General features: G+C 40.0%; 1 protein-coding gene and 1 long non-coding RNA gene across 2 annotated transcripts; both read right to left on the bottom strand.

Moving 5' to 3' along the window:
- Window positions 1-9: 9 nt before the first annotated feature.
- On the bottom strand, window positions 10-2,741 carry LOC119743165. The gene is made up of 3 exons (XR_005272983.1): window positions 2,716-2,741; window positions 1,860-1,895; window positions 10-35 (listed from the first exon to the last, which is right to left on the bottom strand). It is a non-coding gene; the product is annotated as an uncharacterized LOC119743165 (long non-coding RNA).
- A 66-nt stretch (window positions 2,742-2,807) lies between these two features.
- Window positions 2,808-14,319, bottom strand: LOC119743164 (centromere/kinetochore protein zw10 homolog). Its single transcript, XM_038219536.1, has 3 exons — window positions 14,228-14,319; window positions 11,816-12,012; window positions 2,808-2,865 (listed from the first exon to the last, which is right to left on the bottom strand). The coding sequence occupies exons 1-3, from the start codon at window positions 14,265-14,267 to the stop codon at window positions 2,824-2,826; spliced, it is 279 nt and encodes a 92-aa protein (XP_038075464.1). The 5' UTR covers window positions 14,268-14,319; the 3' UTR covers window positions 2,808-2,823.
- Between the last annotated feature and the right edge of the window lie 422 nt (window positions 14,320-14,741).

The following is a 14,741-nucleotide window of genomic DNA, read 5'->3' as shown; positions in this document are numbered from 1 at the left end:
GGTGCTGGTGGAATGGTTATCTTGTGGGTCAAGACCTGATGCACAAATGAACAAATTAAAAAACTTGATATGGCTTAGAGCTATATTGTCTAGGTCTTCACCCAAAACAATTACATGGGAACAATCTGACAATAGCCGTAGCCATAGCTCTAGAAGCCCGTTTCAGACACAGCCTAAGTAACAGATCAACAAAGTTGCAAGTTATGCATTAGGAGCATCTGATTCCAAATGTATACCAATCTTTTTACATACATGTTGCGCAATGTGGATAACTTTTTTGAAGACCATATAAAGTGCTGGTTTTGTTTTTCGAAGTTTCTTGAAAAATCCTTTAGCAAGGAGAAATCCATTGTATAGACTTTTTTGCTGCAGAGCACAGATATATAATATACGAGACCATTGTAGGCTTTAGATGTACAGTATGGGATTTAAGTCTGGTGTATTAAAGGTGTCTACACAGCTACTAGCTGGAAAAAAATGTAGTTGATAGTTAAAAGCCCGGTTCATACTTCACGCGAAAGCGAAGCGAAATTCTTGACGTCAACAATACATTCAAAGGGCGTCCACCATTGTTGACGACATGAATTTTGCTTCACACATGCTTTCGTGTGAAGTATGAACCGGGCTAAAGTCAGCAATGTGTTCCCCACTTCTGTCAATAGAGCGTGCAAGTTGACCTCAAAAACCTAGGTGATTTTACTAGGTTTATCCAGTCAAGGGTAAAGAATGGGTTCTGAACAAGAAAAGAACATTCCAATTTACAACACATTCAAAAAATATTGCAAGTTGATTACTATAGTAAATTGAAAAAATTGTTGACCTCCACATCCGTTCATTGGGTGAATTGGGTGAATTAAAAATACGGGAGTCCGTGGCTAGACTAGTCAGTGTTTGGTACCAAGATGCTCACATGAAAAGTGAATGTGAACTGGCGAGACTTGCATGCTCTATAATTGTACATAATCTGTGTAGCACCACTAGTCTGTTGTATTACATTATGAGCTCCATGTCTGTATGATGTTTAAATGCAAAGCAATATTCTAATATTTCTTATAGATGGACTCAAGGGTACTTCAAATTTGGGTAATTGAAAAATCAATGCTGTAAAATATGAATGTCGTTGCAAAGTTAGCATCATACAAGATGTATCTTAATTTGCACAGTATCCGAGGAATTGCTGCTTTTTTATATGTTCATTAAAGCTGTGATTTCCTTGTGTAATTTAAAACTCTAAACACAAATAATACAGAAATGTACTATCACCAAATCAGTGTTTGAGCTCTTACACTGTACGTCTTTCTGATACCTAGTAATATCTGAGAAAAAATTGCAGGGCAAACCATATTTCTAAAATCAACATACTTTTTACAGGACAAACAAATTTGCGTGTAAAAGCAAGATCAGTGATAAACTAAATAAAAGTGTACACTAGCAACATTTAAACAAACAGTGATTTTCCTGAATTTTGTATTTAAAACCTAATTCTTGCTTGAAGAAATGTAATTGTTGAAAAATCCCTATTGAATAAAAGAGCTTGCTGGTCAATGTTGAAAGTACAAACCTATACCCTCAATATTCATGCCACAAAAGTAAGCCAACATATTGGTTAGCAAAGGGGATGACAAGGGTTTAAGTCTTTTGTAGCTTGTTTCTTTCTTTTCAATAATTAATTCCTGACAGACATATTAGACAATGCACAATATGTACACCTGTCAATCTTTCTGTGTGTTGCATTCTGATTGGTTGGAGTTGATCAGCATTAGCTACCAATAGGCCACGCCCCTTGACAGCCGATCCAATCAAACTTGAAAGCTGATCTACGTCTTTTGCAAAAAGGAAACTTCAAAGGAAATACTTACCTTTGTAAGCACGAAGCCGGAAACCAGCAGTGTTATCTGTCAATGAAAATAATAAGACATGAAACTGAAACGTTTGCACAATTTATCCAGAGCCAAGTTTCATGAAGACCTGACAAGAAATTAGGGGAATTACTGAGAGAAAAAAAAAACTCTGTAACTTTCTGTTGCAGTGTTCATGACAGGCACATCACATGCGCATCTACATGTGTACACACTTTATGTCCATTCTAAGCAATGTGCACTTTTAACTTAATGAAGTAGTGTCTTGAGCACCAATACTGGTGGATAGGTGTGCTCTATCTCCAAAAAAGAAAACAAAAAAAGAAATGCTATGATTTGAAATTTGACTTTCAATTTAGAGTGCCTAGGGTTGCTCTTTGCTTCTCTCAGAACTACTCTATTTTCTTTGCAAAGTCATGTTGACAGGATTCAATGAGCAGTATTTTTCCAGTTTGCCATTAAGTCCAGGGACAGTTGGTCTCAATCTGCCCCTGAATGAGAGAGTCTCTCTAAGCAGGGGGTTGGGGTTCACCTCAACTCTCATTGGTTGCCGGTGCGAGTCCCACTCAAGCAGCTGTGAATTGATTGGCTCTGTGTTTGGGTTTTCCTCTTTTCTTAATTTTGTGACTTTTGTGTGTCGGGAAGACAGCTCATTTCAGAAAATTGGGTAAAACTTTGGTGAGTTTTAACTGATTCTCAAGAAAAAGAGGAAACATGTTCTGGGGCTTTAACAAATTATGTTCAGGGCAGCTGTACATGTAAGTCCACTTGCCAGAAAACTGTGTCTGGAAACAGTTACTTGTCAAGGAAGATCACATTTCCATTATAGCCCCCAACCATGGGGCGGGTAGCTCACCTTTGTTGCTTCAGCCAGGGAGACATCTCCCCAATGTTCCGTTGCAGCATCTTGGATAAATTCCTCAGAAACTCCCTGGTGTTGGTCTGTTTGGTGGATAGCTGGTCCTCATACGGCTGGTTCCACAGTGGAGTCACCATGTTGTTTAACCTGTAGATTGGAAAAAGATGTGAAAAGCACATTCAGTATTTCAGAGTCTTAACAATTTTGGAAAAAGTGAATAGCTCAACTGCTATAAGCCTTTTGCGATATATGGCAGACACAATACAAGGGTGTTATTTGATTTGGGTATATTGGGGTAACTTATGCAAAAGACTAGACCCAAACCAAATAGCGCCCTCGTATTGTGTCCACCGTATCTCCAAAGGGTAATGGATTATGTGTGGAACTTGTCATCTTTCTACATACAACCATTCTCCTAACTACAGTTCATAGTTCTGGTAGTGCATGAGCAAATTAAAGATTAAGCTTGAAACAATGAGGGTAATGTGTTCAACTTAGACACTTTATCAGATAAAATAAGAATCATCTGAAACTGTGAATCGCACACACACTCTACACAGACATGCAACCTTTAATGCTGTACCTTCTAGGGAAAAAAACAAGGAAAACTGTCCACATAACAGTTTTACTCAACAAATGCCAGATGAAGTACTTAATTTACTTAAAGTTCCGTGCTATTTTCAAGTTTCATCCCAAAAAACCAGATTTCTTTACCAATCTGCTATTTTTCAAGCAATACAAAAGTTATTCACTTTTGAATGAAATACCAAACACAAAAAAGCTCACGTTCAGTTATTGAATTATTACTTTACAATTCCAAATTATTGGCTGCCAAACATAATTTCTGTTCTTGCTGGATAGGCTGGTTCCCCCCCACACACACACAATCAGTATCAATAATGTACGGACAGGAGCCAATCTGTTGGCAAAGCTGGTCATCAGTTTGGGCCAAGAACAAAAAGAAAAGTTCAGGGGTAATTTCTTAGTATAACATTTGATGGCAGAAGTCTAAGTACACTTTCAATTTCAAGCAAGAGAGTGTAGGAATTCCATGGTTTTAAATCTTTGTTGATGCAGTGACTATTTGTATCTGTATTTTAAATGTCTTTCTTGATTATCCAAACACCAAATCTAAATCTTGTGTCAAGTTTCTATATGTGAGATATAAATAAATATGTTGTAAGCAAAATGTAGTGAACAACCTGAAAGATTTTGTGTCATTTTTTGATCTGCATCTAATTTTATTCAGTTACAGATAATTCATGTCTGTGATCTTTTATGAGCTGTAAAACTCTGTAAAAAGTGCAGAGTGCCATTTCACTTTTTTTTAAGTAAGCTAGATATGAGCAAAACCTTAGTAAAGGATTACGCAATGTACATGTAAAAAAGTCTTGAAGAGAAAATAAAAAGTTATTCTGAAGCACATCTATGCCAAAGTCAACTGTGAAACTCTATTGTCTACTTTGGTTTAGTATGCATTCAAAACAAGGAACAAAGAACTAATCCTTACAAGTCTTAGAGATAAAAATACACTAAGGGAAAAATGCAGAAGCTTTTTGTTTCAACTACACATTGCTCCAGGTCTTATATTCGCTGTTAGGATAAAACTGGAGTGATCTTGAAATAGGACAGAACACTCTTTGCTACATCTGAATAAAATGTTGGATATGGAGAACGATGAAGTTGAAAAGCACCTTGAGAACTTTATCAAGACTCACAAAAGAAATGAACAAATACTATGGTTAAGTACTGAAATCAATGCACCAATCGGCCTCCTCTTAAACTTGGTCTTTCTCTTCACAGTTATTCGAGTGAAGTCAATGCGTACAATCATCAACATCTACTTATCCAATCTGGCTGTGGCTGACTTGCTCTTCCTTATGACTCAATGTATATTTGTATTGTGTTCATCCGAAGTGTACAAAGCATTCCAGAGTGTCAAATAAATCCCGGGACATACCGTTATTTCGTTTTACGGTTTTGGATTTCCTCAAAAACAAAAACAGTAAGCGAACCATTGACTGTTTTGTCGTTTTACAGTTTTATAAAACGACAAACGGTATTAACATAATACGGTTTCTCCGTTTTATAAGTTTAGTAAAATTCATTATAGCAATACGATCGATTATTTTTGTTTTACACAAATAACTTTGAAAAACAGCAAAACGGTCAGTATTGAATACACACTGTTTTTTATTTTAGTGTCATAGTTAACAGTCCGTGGTGCATTTTGTGGCGGTGGGCAAGGGGGTGGAGGGGGACCCTGCTTTACACGAGTGTTAGCTCGGCATAATTAATGCGTGGTGTGATTCCTGGCGCGGACCCTGACCCCCTTCTCATGCCATTCAGTTGGTGGGGCTTAAAGAGTTGCAAGCAAAAATGGCGCTGGAAAACTGCAAGGGAGGGCATTACTTTTCACAATGGATACAGGATGGTATATATAAGACGTTTGATGAAGTTGCAGATATTTTGAAGGAAATTGGAGTTTAAGTCGACGCGGCTCTTCAATAGCTAATTCGCAAATTCTGTCATGAGAACGAAAATGTAAGGAGGGCCCAGGCAATGACTCGATCCCAAGGATGCATTAACATTCCTAGGTGCATTGCTTAATTGCCGAACCTAAATCAAAAAAATGGTCGGCAAGAGTATTGACCATTTTGTCATTGTCATGATTTTGTAAAACAACACTCTAAAATAAAGCAACTAACCGTTTAACACTTTCTACAATTAAAAACAACAACAAAAAGTATTTTTTGTGTGTGACTTGATACAGTTTGACCGTTTTACAAAACTGTAAAACGACAAAATGGTCAATAGTTCGTTCACAGGGTTTTTTGTTTAGGAAATCCAAAACGGTAAAACAAAATAACGGTAGAGAGATTCTCTGCAGTGCGCAATCCTCTGACATTCAAGGAAAAAGCCTCTAAATCTCGAGCAGCAAAGATATCAGCAGGACTCTGGGTGCCAACAATTATTGTTGGTGTGATCCCAATATTCTTGCCAGAGACTTTCTTTAAAGACATCTTTTTTTGGATTAATTTTGTTACCAACACAACCTGTTTAGTAGCCACTCTTGCTTTGTACATCTTGGTAGTAGTTAAAGTGTGCAAGCAATCAGCACAGTTGCCAAATTGTCCCAAGCGAGCAGGCAAGCTCCTCTGTATGGTTATCATCAATACTGCCATTTTGTTTCATTCTGAACTCACTGAACGTTTCAGCTGCAATTATTTATACTCTGGGAACATCTTTTACTTTGCCTGCCAAAGCTATTGAATATCTAGAACTTGCAGAAAATCTTCAGACTTATCAATAGCTCAATTAATTCCATCGTCTACAGTGCTGACTAACGCTGACTATCGTGCAGCTGTAGTCAAGGCTTTCTCATTCCTCAAACTGTGCTGTCGTTGCTTCCCAAGACGGAATCCCAGCCGACCATTGCAGCCAGGGAAGCAGATTGAGCTTCATGTGATTCCACATGCTGGCAGAAAATGACCAAGAGCACCATGCTGCCAGGCCAAGCAGCAGCAAGCCACCAAGCCAAGGGCATGCACAATACACAGAGAGTCAGCAGTCACTGGAAAGCTGTCAAGAACAATGTTCTCTTTTCTCAGTGCTTGCACACGCGGTACACAATGCATTGATGTTCGTGTATGAGGCAACTTTCTCTCGGGAGGTAAAGCCCCTGTCACACTGTCTGCGATCTTATGTGCGCTCTTACTGCGTCCTTGAAAAATAGCTGGGGTGCAAAAACAACTACTAGATCGCAGCAACAACTACATAGGTTGCCAGATGGACACCGGAGGGTCTTAATGGTCTCCGATGAGCGCCAAGATCTTTGAACATGCCCAAAACAATCGCAACACCTCTGCGCTCTGGCCAAGGCGCCACAATGACGCAACTCGAGGGGCTGTGCGAGCGTGAATTGTGCGACATTGAAGTGGCATTGAGGCAGCCTAGGCGCAAGACAGTTGATGTAGTCTCCATGAGAAACTAACTCGACTGCGATGAACTTGTAGAATAATTTTGAAACTGGACTGTGTATTGACCATTTTGTCGTGGTATTTATACAGCGCAAGTGACGTCCCATGAGCGTATTTTGGTCGAATAGAGAGCGCGACGTGAGCTACAAGGACGTATCAACAGTGAGCAGAGCATAGTGTGAGCGCAGTGACAGCGCAGTGGCAGCGACTAGATAGAGTAATTGAGCTTGACAGGGGCGCATAGACGAGTTGAGCGCATCGTAAGCGTGGGGAGAGCACAGTATGAGCGTAGCTTGAGCTTCTTTGATACAGAAAATTGTCATTGCGATTGTTAAATTTATGAAATATTTTTGGTCGCCGTAAGGTCTCCTATGAGATCGCATATAATGTGACAGGCCCTTAACACACTGAGTAAACAGTGTATACACGTCGGAGAAGGGCGAAACCTAATTTTCATCTGCAAAAATTCCATCTTGTGATTGGTGCATATTACTGTGAAACACCTTACTGGTAACGAGAAACATTCACAGCATATTATCAAGAATAGAGAAGTATTTTACTTTAACGTAGGGAATTGTCAATACTTCCTGTGTCATCAGTAATGTGCAGGCCCAGAACAGATTGCAACCAACTGTCAGTGTCACATTCCCTGGTTTGCCCCTCCCCAAGAAATATGACCCTCAGAAGTCTGGTACACCCGTCACACAAAATAAATTGTCACACAAAATAAATTGTCAATTCACTCGACAATTTATTTTGTGTGACGGTGTACCAGACTACTGAGGGTTATATTTCTTGGGGAGGAGCAAACCAGGGAATGTGACAAATGGGGGCTCGTCCGGGAAATGAAAACACAAATTGAGAAAAGCCGGTAGTCTCAGGTGTGTGGTTATACACGATACTTCAAGATTGATACAGGGTGAGTTAAAAAAAAAATGGAACCAAAATCCCAAAAATTATATTTCATATTTAAAAAATATGTAGCATCAAAAATAATGAAGGGAAAGCAAACATCTTAAGGTACTTTAAGATGAAAAAATGGATAAGTAAAGTGGTCAATCCATTCAGAAAATATCACCATTTAAACACAATGACCCTAAAAACCTGTCTCCTCAAAAATATGTGATTTCAAGAATCGTTGTCACAATTGTCTTCAAACATCTCCAGCAATAAACTCTCAGTTTAAACATTAAAAAGGTTCATCAGAATCACTTTGAAGGCCTGTCCTTTAAAACTATAGTCCATCATTTGTGATAAGTGCATTTTGTTCGTTTGAAGCAATAAATGTGTTCAAAATCTAATGAAGGATACTGAACAACTTACTTGATGAAGTTTCAGCTCAGCTTCAGCTTTATATTCCGAGAAAAACAGCATTCTAGGATCTCAATTTCAAATCAAAAGTTGCTACATGTAAATCATGTTCGAATTGTTTTGAATTGCAGCTTTACGCGATGTCGCGCACTGATCCGAAAAATTATAGCAACCGCGCGCGCCTGTGCGTCGTTCCAATGCTTGTGCGCACTGCGCTGAATAACAAAACGAACTACTAATTTAAATTTTCCTATGGTGCTTCTTAAGACGCACCATTGGAAATGAGTTTCGTTGATTTCTTGGAATTGAGAGCTTGCCAGAAAGGATAATTTCACAGGGAGTTTAGTTCCCTTACTATCTTTACAGGGGTTGCCCTTAACTTTTTTTTGACTGGCCAGCCTGACCAGTTGGCCAGAATTTTGACTGGTCCGCCAGGTTTTTGACTGGTCCGTCTTATACAGCGTGTACCCACCAGTTAATCAGTTTCACATCAGTCTTATTAAACTAGACTATAGTCAACACCCATGTCACCTGAGCAATAGAGGTCTATTTTCTTCCTCCATGATCTGAGGCCGCAAAAAAAATATAAAGTTCTGCCTCAGATTACATGCCTTTTAAAAATAGGGTTGGTAGGTCTGATTTTTGGGGGTTTTTTTGGCCAATATTTTTTATGCAGCTTGAAAGGGGTATTCAATTAGGCCTCAGTAGGCAAAGTTTTAGCCCGATTTATTTTCATTGTACTACGAACAAGGGCGGATCCAGAACACATTTTGGGGGGGGGGGGGCCAAAAAAAATTGGGTCAAAAAAATTACGGCGTGGGGTTCGGGGCCCGCTTAAGGGCCCCAAAAACATTTTGGATTCTAGATGCTCTGTGGTGCGATCTGAGGCAATTTCTGACCACTTTAACCAATGGAAAAGATGGTGGTGTACTCATTGCCTGCCTTTACTGCGATGTCACATAAAAAAAAAATTTAAAAATTGGTTTCGTTTTTGGGGGGGGGGCATAGCCCCCTTTGGCCCCCCCTGGATCCGCCCTTGACTACGAAAGCTAAACACAAAATGATGGCCACAAAAAGTGAATAAAACCTACCTTAATTAGGCCAAAAAAATAGTTCTGCTTCCGATTACATGCCTTTCAAAAATAGGGTCGGTCGGTCGGAAATTCTTTTTTTGCCAATTTTTTTTTATGCAGAGTGAATGGGGTATTCAATTTTTTATATGCGAAGTATTAGCCTGAACTATTTTCATTGCACTACGAAAGCTATACACGAAATAGCGACAAAAAGTGAATAAAACCTACCTGTAATTATTGTCAATATATTTACGTTCGATAATTTCAAAAAAATGGTAATCCTTACATTTAGGACACCTCTATTTTGTACGAGTTCTGTTCAAAACTGACTTTTGCAGATGACTGTCCAGTACCAAAGTGACTTTTGCAGGCTAAAGAAGTCTTTTTTCTTCAGACAAACTCATGTTAGTTATAATTTTGAAAGCACTTTCAAAGAAAAAGTGAATTTCCTACCTTTTTTGGCAGTTTGCCATCTTGCTTTTAAATCTATTTTCTGTTTGTCATCGTCCCCTCATAAATCAAAACCCTGCCCTCTTTCTACAAATCAAACCTGCTGATATTCAAGAGGTGTCATTGCCAACTGTTCAAATGTGCCAAGAAATACCAGAATGTCACTTTTGAGTGTCATTTAGTCAGCTGTTTTGGTGAGTCTTTTAACCTTATATAGGAAAGGGGTCCTAAAAATAAGAATTACCCAAAAATTAATGGAAAATTCAGGTTGTTCGCACCATATGCACAACGCTAGTCAAGACGTGGGGAGCTGGCCAAAACTCCGAGGTGTGTGATGCGTGCGTGTGTGGCAAGCGGCCCACCATGGGCCGACAGACCCGTTTTCACGGTCAAAAATTTCGGGAAACACACGGCATGTATCACTCCAAATACGAGTAGTTCGTTCTCAAAATGAACTCTTGAACACAGAAAATACACAGACAAGCTAGATCAATTCTGTATAAAATTAACTTGCAAAAATGTTCTTTCTCCATTGGTGTTTTCTTGGCATTTTTACGATGTCGAATCCGACCAGTTGACAGAGCACGTGCCTGGCGCCTGCACGATGCATAACAGCAATGCTCTAGCGCTATCGATTGCATAGCCGTGCACAGACTAGTTACCGCATTTTCATCATGATGTCTTCTAAATTGGCGCGGCGGGAACCAGTCATCGCTGCATTGGGCTGGATTACGGGTTACCGGATTACGCACATGATTATAGTCACCGTGACATCGAATTGCGAAGTAGTCATATCGCGAAGCAAATTTGTAAAAATAACGGAGGTTTCTTTTGAAAAAATAGCGAATGTACATATACATGTAAGTAAGAAACCAAATAAATACAACAAGCATTTTTTTGACACAGATTTTTTCAGCTGGCCAGCCGGACCACTTGGCAAGGTGTTTCAGCTGGTCCGCCGGCAATTCAACTGGCATTTGGCCAGCGGACCACCGCTAAGGTCGAACCCTGATTAATTAGTGCATTAAGTCAAAAGCTATTGCCACAGACAACAATGCCTGTCTCATCAGACACAGCCTCACATACCTAGTCTAGGGGCTAGACGATGTTATGGTCGGATACACAATTACATGCTACAGCGATGACCCGCCGTCGCAAGAGGTGGCTATCAAAACCAACCAATATCCCCCACCATCGGAACGTCTAGGCCAACTCATAAAATCTCTCCCCCCCCCCCAAAAAAAAATGGGGGAAGTGCGCATGCGCTACTTCCGCAGGCAATTACTGTTCATTTTCAGTCCCACACAAACTACACACAACAAAAGTGCTGACCAGTGAAGTTGCACAAACGTCTTGCTGCATCTTTTACGTTACTTGAAGAAATTTGAAAGTTTCCTTGGGAACTACTGTGAATTGTTTTTGAATGTGCGCTGCATATATTAGGCCAAAGGTGCGCGCACATTACACAACCAGTAGGAATTGGCCTATACGTTGTTCCGACGGGTTCGTGGGTGATATTGGTTGGTCAGTGGTTGTGGGTTTATCACTGCAGCAGGTTATTGCATATCAAACCATAACAATGTCTAGCCGTTAAGCCTCAGTCATACATTCACTGTTTGGAGCTACAGCTATCCACAGTTGAGAATTGTGATAACCGTGGGAGTACTGTATTCATCCTAAATATCTGCGTGGTTATCCCTCATCTTCCTTTGGTATTCGTGGAGGCGCTACAGAACTTTTAAACTGTTCCAAACGTCCTTGGTGAATCGTCATGAAAATCAATGCGCAGTGAAACCCGGGGACATCCATAGAACAACTGTACTAATTCGTAGTGTTATTTGTAGCTATTTGTACATACTCTTGGAGATTTGTAGCTCATTCGTGGTGGAAATCTATTCTCTACGAATTCACTACAAATGTCCTACGGTTATGCCCAGATATGCTTGAATTCTGCTAAGGTTGTGCTACGAATATGACTATGCTTTATTTGTAGGAGAACCTTGGTCATCCGTGGCCCAATCGCAGACAACTGTGGCATTAACATCATTATTCTTGGTAATACTGTCAATATTCGTAAACAATCCGTTCAAGAAACCGTGGTGTATTCCTAGAGAAACCTCTGAAAGTTGTGGCTATCCGTCCTGAAACCCTAGTGCATTCTTAGAAAGTCAATTTCTCCATGAGTCTTGACGGTTCATTGTGATCAATTGATTCTTGGCAAACGGTGGATATTCGTAGGTCCAACCGTGAATGTGTTACTAGGGCCTTAAGACTATGACATACCTTGATCTTATTGCTGAGAGTCTGCATCTCAGTGGACAGTGTCTGCACCTTGTTGTGTAGCTCCTGGGTGGAGTCCCTGGTGGGTCTGTAGTTGGCATACTTCTCGTGTACGGCGTGGTAGATTTCACCCTTGATCTCATCAATGTGAGTTGATAATTTGCCGATGTGCGTCCTCAGGTCTTCCTTTTCCAACAGATCTGGGCAAAGAATTACAAAATATTGGGTGAGTAAAAAACACCAAAACCCAAATAGCAGGACCAACTTTCGAATGAAGTTTTGCCTGTAGAACTTTTAAACTCTAGGATATAAAAACCCAATCAATAAGCTTGTGGACTTGTAACAGTTAATACGGCACGTAAGTTTCAGCCGCTCATTTAGTTTGCGCGCATGTGCACTCAAAATATGAAATACAGATAATCATAAATCAGCAAACATGGATGCCTGCAGTGGCAGTTTGAACCACTGAAGTATCGGTCAACATCACGCTCAATGTACTTTGATAAATTTTTCTTTCCACGTAGACAGGAATTTAAGGCAATCAAAGTCACTTTTGCAAACCTTAGCGCTAAAAAACAGAGAGTATATGTTGCATTTTTTTTGTTTTTCCGTGTTGTATAGTAGGAAAATATTGGGTCACAAATTCAAAACAGGCGACAGTTTAGGGGATAATTGTTCAGTTTTGCCGAGTAATTGTAAACTTGTCTTCACTGAAAAATGGTAAAGAATGCCACGGAAAGTGCGATGTATAAATATCATTTAAGTTGGAAACCGTTTCAATGAGAAAAGTAAGGTCTCACGTTATACGTTTTTTGTTGTTGAATGTAACGTTAGTGTACACGTACCTGTACACAGACCCTGGAATTTGGCCCGTTAACATGGCTAACTGAAACGATTTTCAACTGACTGGTTCCCGGCCCAGAAATGCCGTTAAGTACGATCATAGAGGGCACTGGGACCAGTGTATTTGTGCACGAAGCTTTCAAAATGGGTTTACTCGAAAAATGACGATTTTTATAAGCTACAGGTTTCCTCTTACATCAAATCACATGTAAAATGAAAATAATCTATCATCCTTTCCGATGGTACTACGGCTGATCTAAGGTAAACCCGGCAAATTGTCCAAATGTGTGAACCAAACTCAAAGGCGAACGATGTTTTTTCCTTTTCATTTTGTACGTTTTTTGTCCATAATTATTGGTTTTTTTTTATATATTTGAAAAGGTAGAGACAATTGTAGAGAGACACTGTAGAGACAATTTATATCTTTGAAATTTCCTGTTCAATTCTGAGAGCTCCCCTCGCGATCTTGAACACGTTAAATTTCCGACTTGTGGTGTTAATGTTTGAACGACGCGATTTCTTCTTCATGCCCAGCGTACATTCGATGGTCCCCGTATCCCGAGTGCGATTCCGTTACCGAGCGCGCGCGATGCATCGATTATGATAATGAGTAGGCTGGATCAGGTTTGTAAACCCATGTGCATTTCGAACGATAATAGGGAGTCGTGAACTCTAGCGCAGCTTTTATGGCGGATACCAGTTCAAGCTGGTTCCCGATTTCCTTTTACAGTTCGAAATGCACTTGTGTTTACAAACGTGACAATTATCATAATCGATGCATCGCACGCGCTCGGTAACGGAATCGCACTCGGGATACAGGGACCATCGAATGTACGCTGGGCATGAAGAAAAAATCGCGTCGTTCAAACATTAACACGAGTCAGAAATTTAACGTGTTCAAGATCGCGAGGGGAGCTCTCAGAATTGAACGAGAAATTTCACTTTTCTTTCGGATCGTAAGTAAACTCAGTACAACCATCTTAATCATTGATGTCTACTTGTACCTCAGGTGGCATATCTAGTAATTTGGAGGCCGTTTTGAGGGTGAAATCTGATGTTTTTTGTTGGAAAATGTTGGTTTCTGGGACAGTGACAGGATGATGTTGTCCAGCTCGCACTATTAGCTTGGACCTTACTATCACCAGACCATGTCCGAATGTTAAAAAGGCGATAAGTTTGGTCCAAGTTACTCGGACTAAGTATGTCATTAGTCATTCAATGCCAATTGTTCAGATGGGTCAGAATGTCAATTTTGAGTGTCATGATTTAGTCAACTGTTTTGGTGAGTCTTTCCCTCCTTACGTAGGAAAAGGGTCATAATACTAGTAAGGATTACCGGGCGAAGCTTAGTGACCGACACCCGTTCTCATACATGTACGTTGTATCACGCAACCGATGCAACGATAAAGATCGAATACTTACATGTACCAACCAAAAAGCGTTTCAAATACTCGGCCTACATAGGAATTAAATGCACTAAGTTTTTTATTTTTCCTACAATAATCTCTGGAACTTTATTGAGACAACCTTTGTCTGAAAGGTTAGTATTATTGGAAAACAGCTGAGTTTTACCCGTGTTTGCGAGCAGAACATCGGTGACAAGGGAAGTCATCTTGATTCTTGGATCTGCCGCCGGTACAGCGCCCTCTAAACAAATGTTTTGAGGGTGACGTTTCTGAAATTTCGGATTAAGCTTCGCCTTAGAGTCATGACTGTCTACGTAATCATTTTAACAACTAATTAAACAGTCTAAAGCAAGCATAACAACTGTAACATTAGATCTGTTGACAATCAATGTTTTCAATGCAGAACAAAGACCGTTACCAATATATACAAAAATTGACAAAAATCCCAAGGTATGCGCTTGGTATGACGTATGCCCACGTGATGGCGCGCACAGGTGGTGGTGTTTTGTGACACTGACAGGTGCAAAATGGTGGATAATATTCACACGTGGTGGTTTGTGTCTGCGTGTTACAAAAATGTAACAATGCCCGTCTCGCAAAAGTTGGTGTGTCCCTTGCCCTATGATGTCGTTGCCATGTTGGGTCATGCAACTTTCTCCTGATTCGTTGTCGAGGAACGT

This window comes from Patiria miniata, unplaced genomic scaffold (genome assembly GCF_015706575.1).
Source record: "Patiria miniata isolate m_02_andy unplaced genomic scaffold, ASM1570657v1 HiC_scaffold_6, whole genome shotgun sequence".
Taxonomy (NCBI): domain Eukaryota; kingdom Metazoa; phylum Echinodermata; class Asteroidea; order Valvatida; family Asterinidae; genus Patiria; species Patiria miniata.
This window is presented reverse-complemented; position numbering and strand designations above follow the sequence as displayed.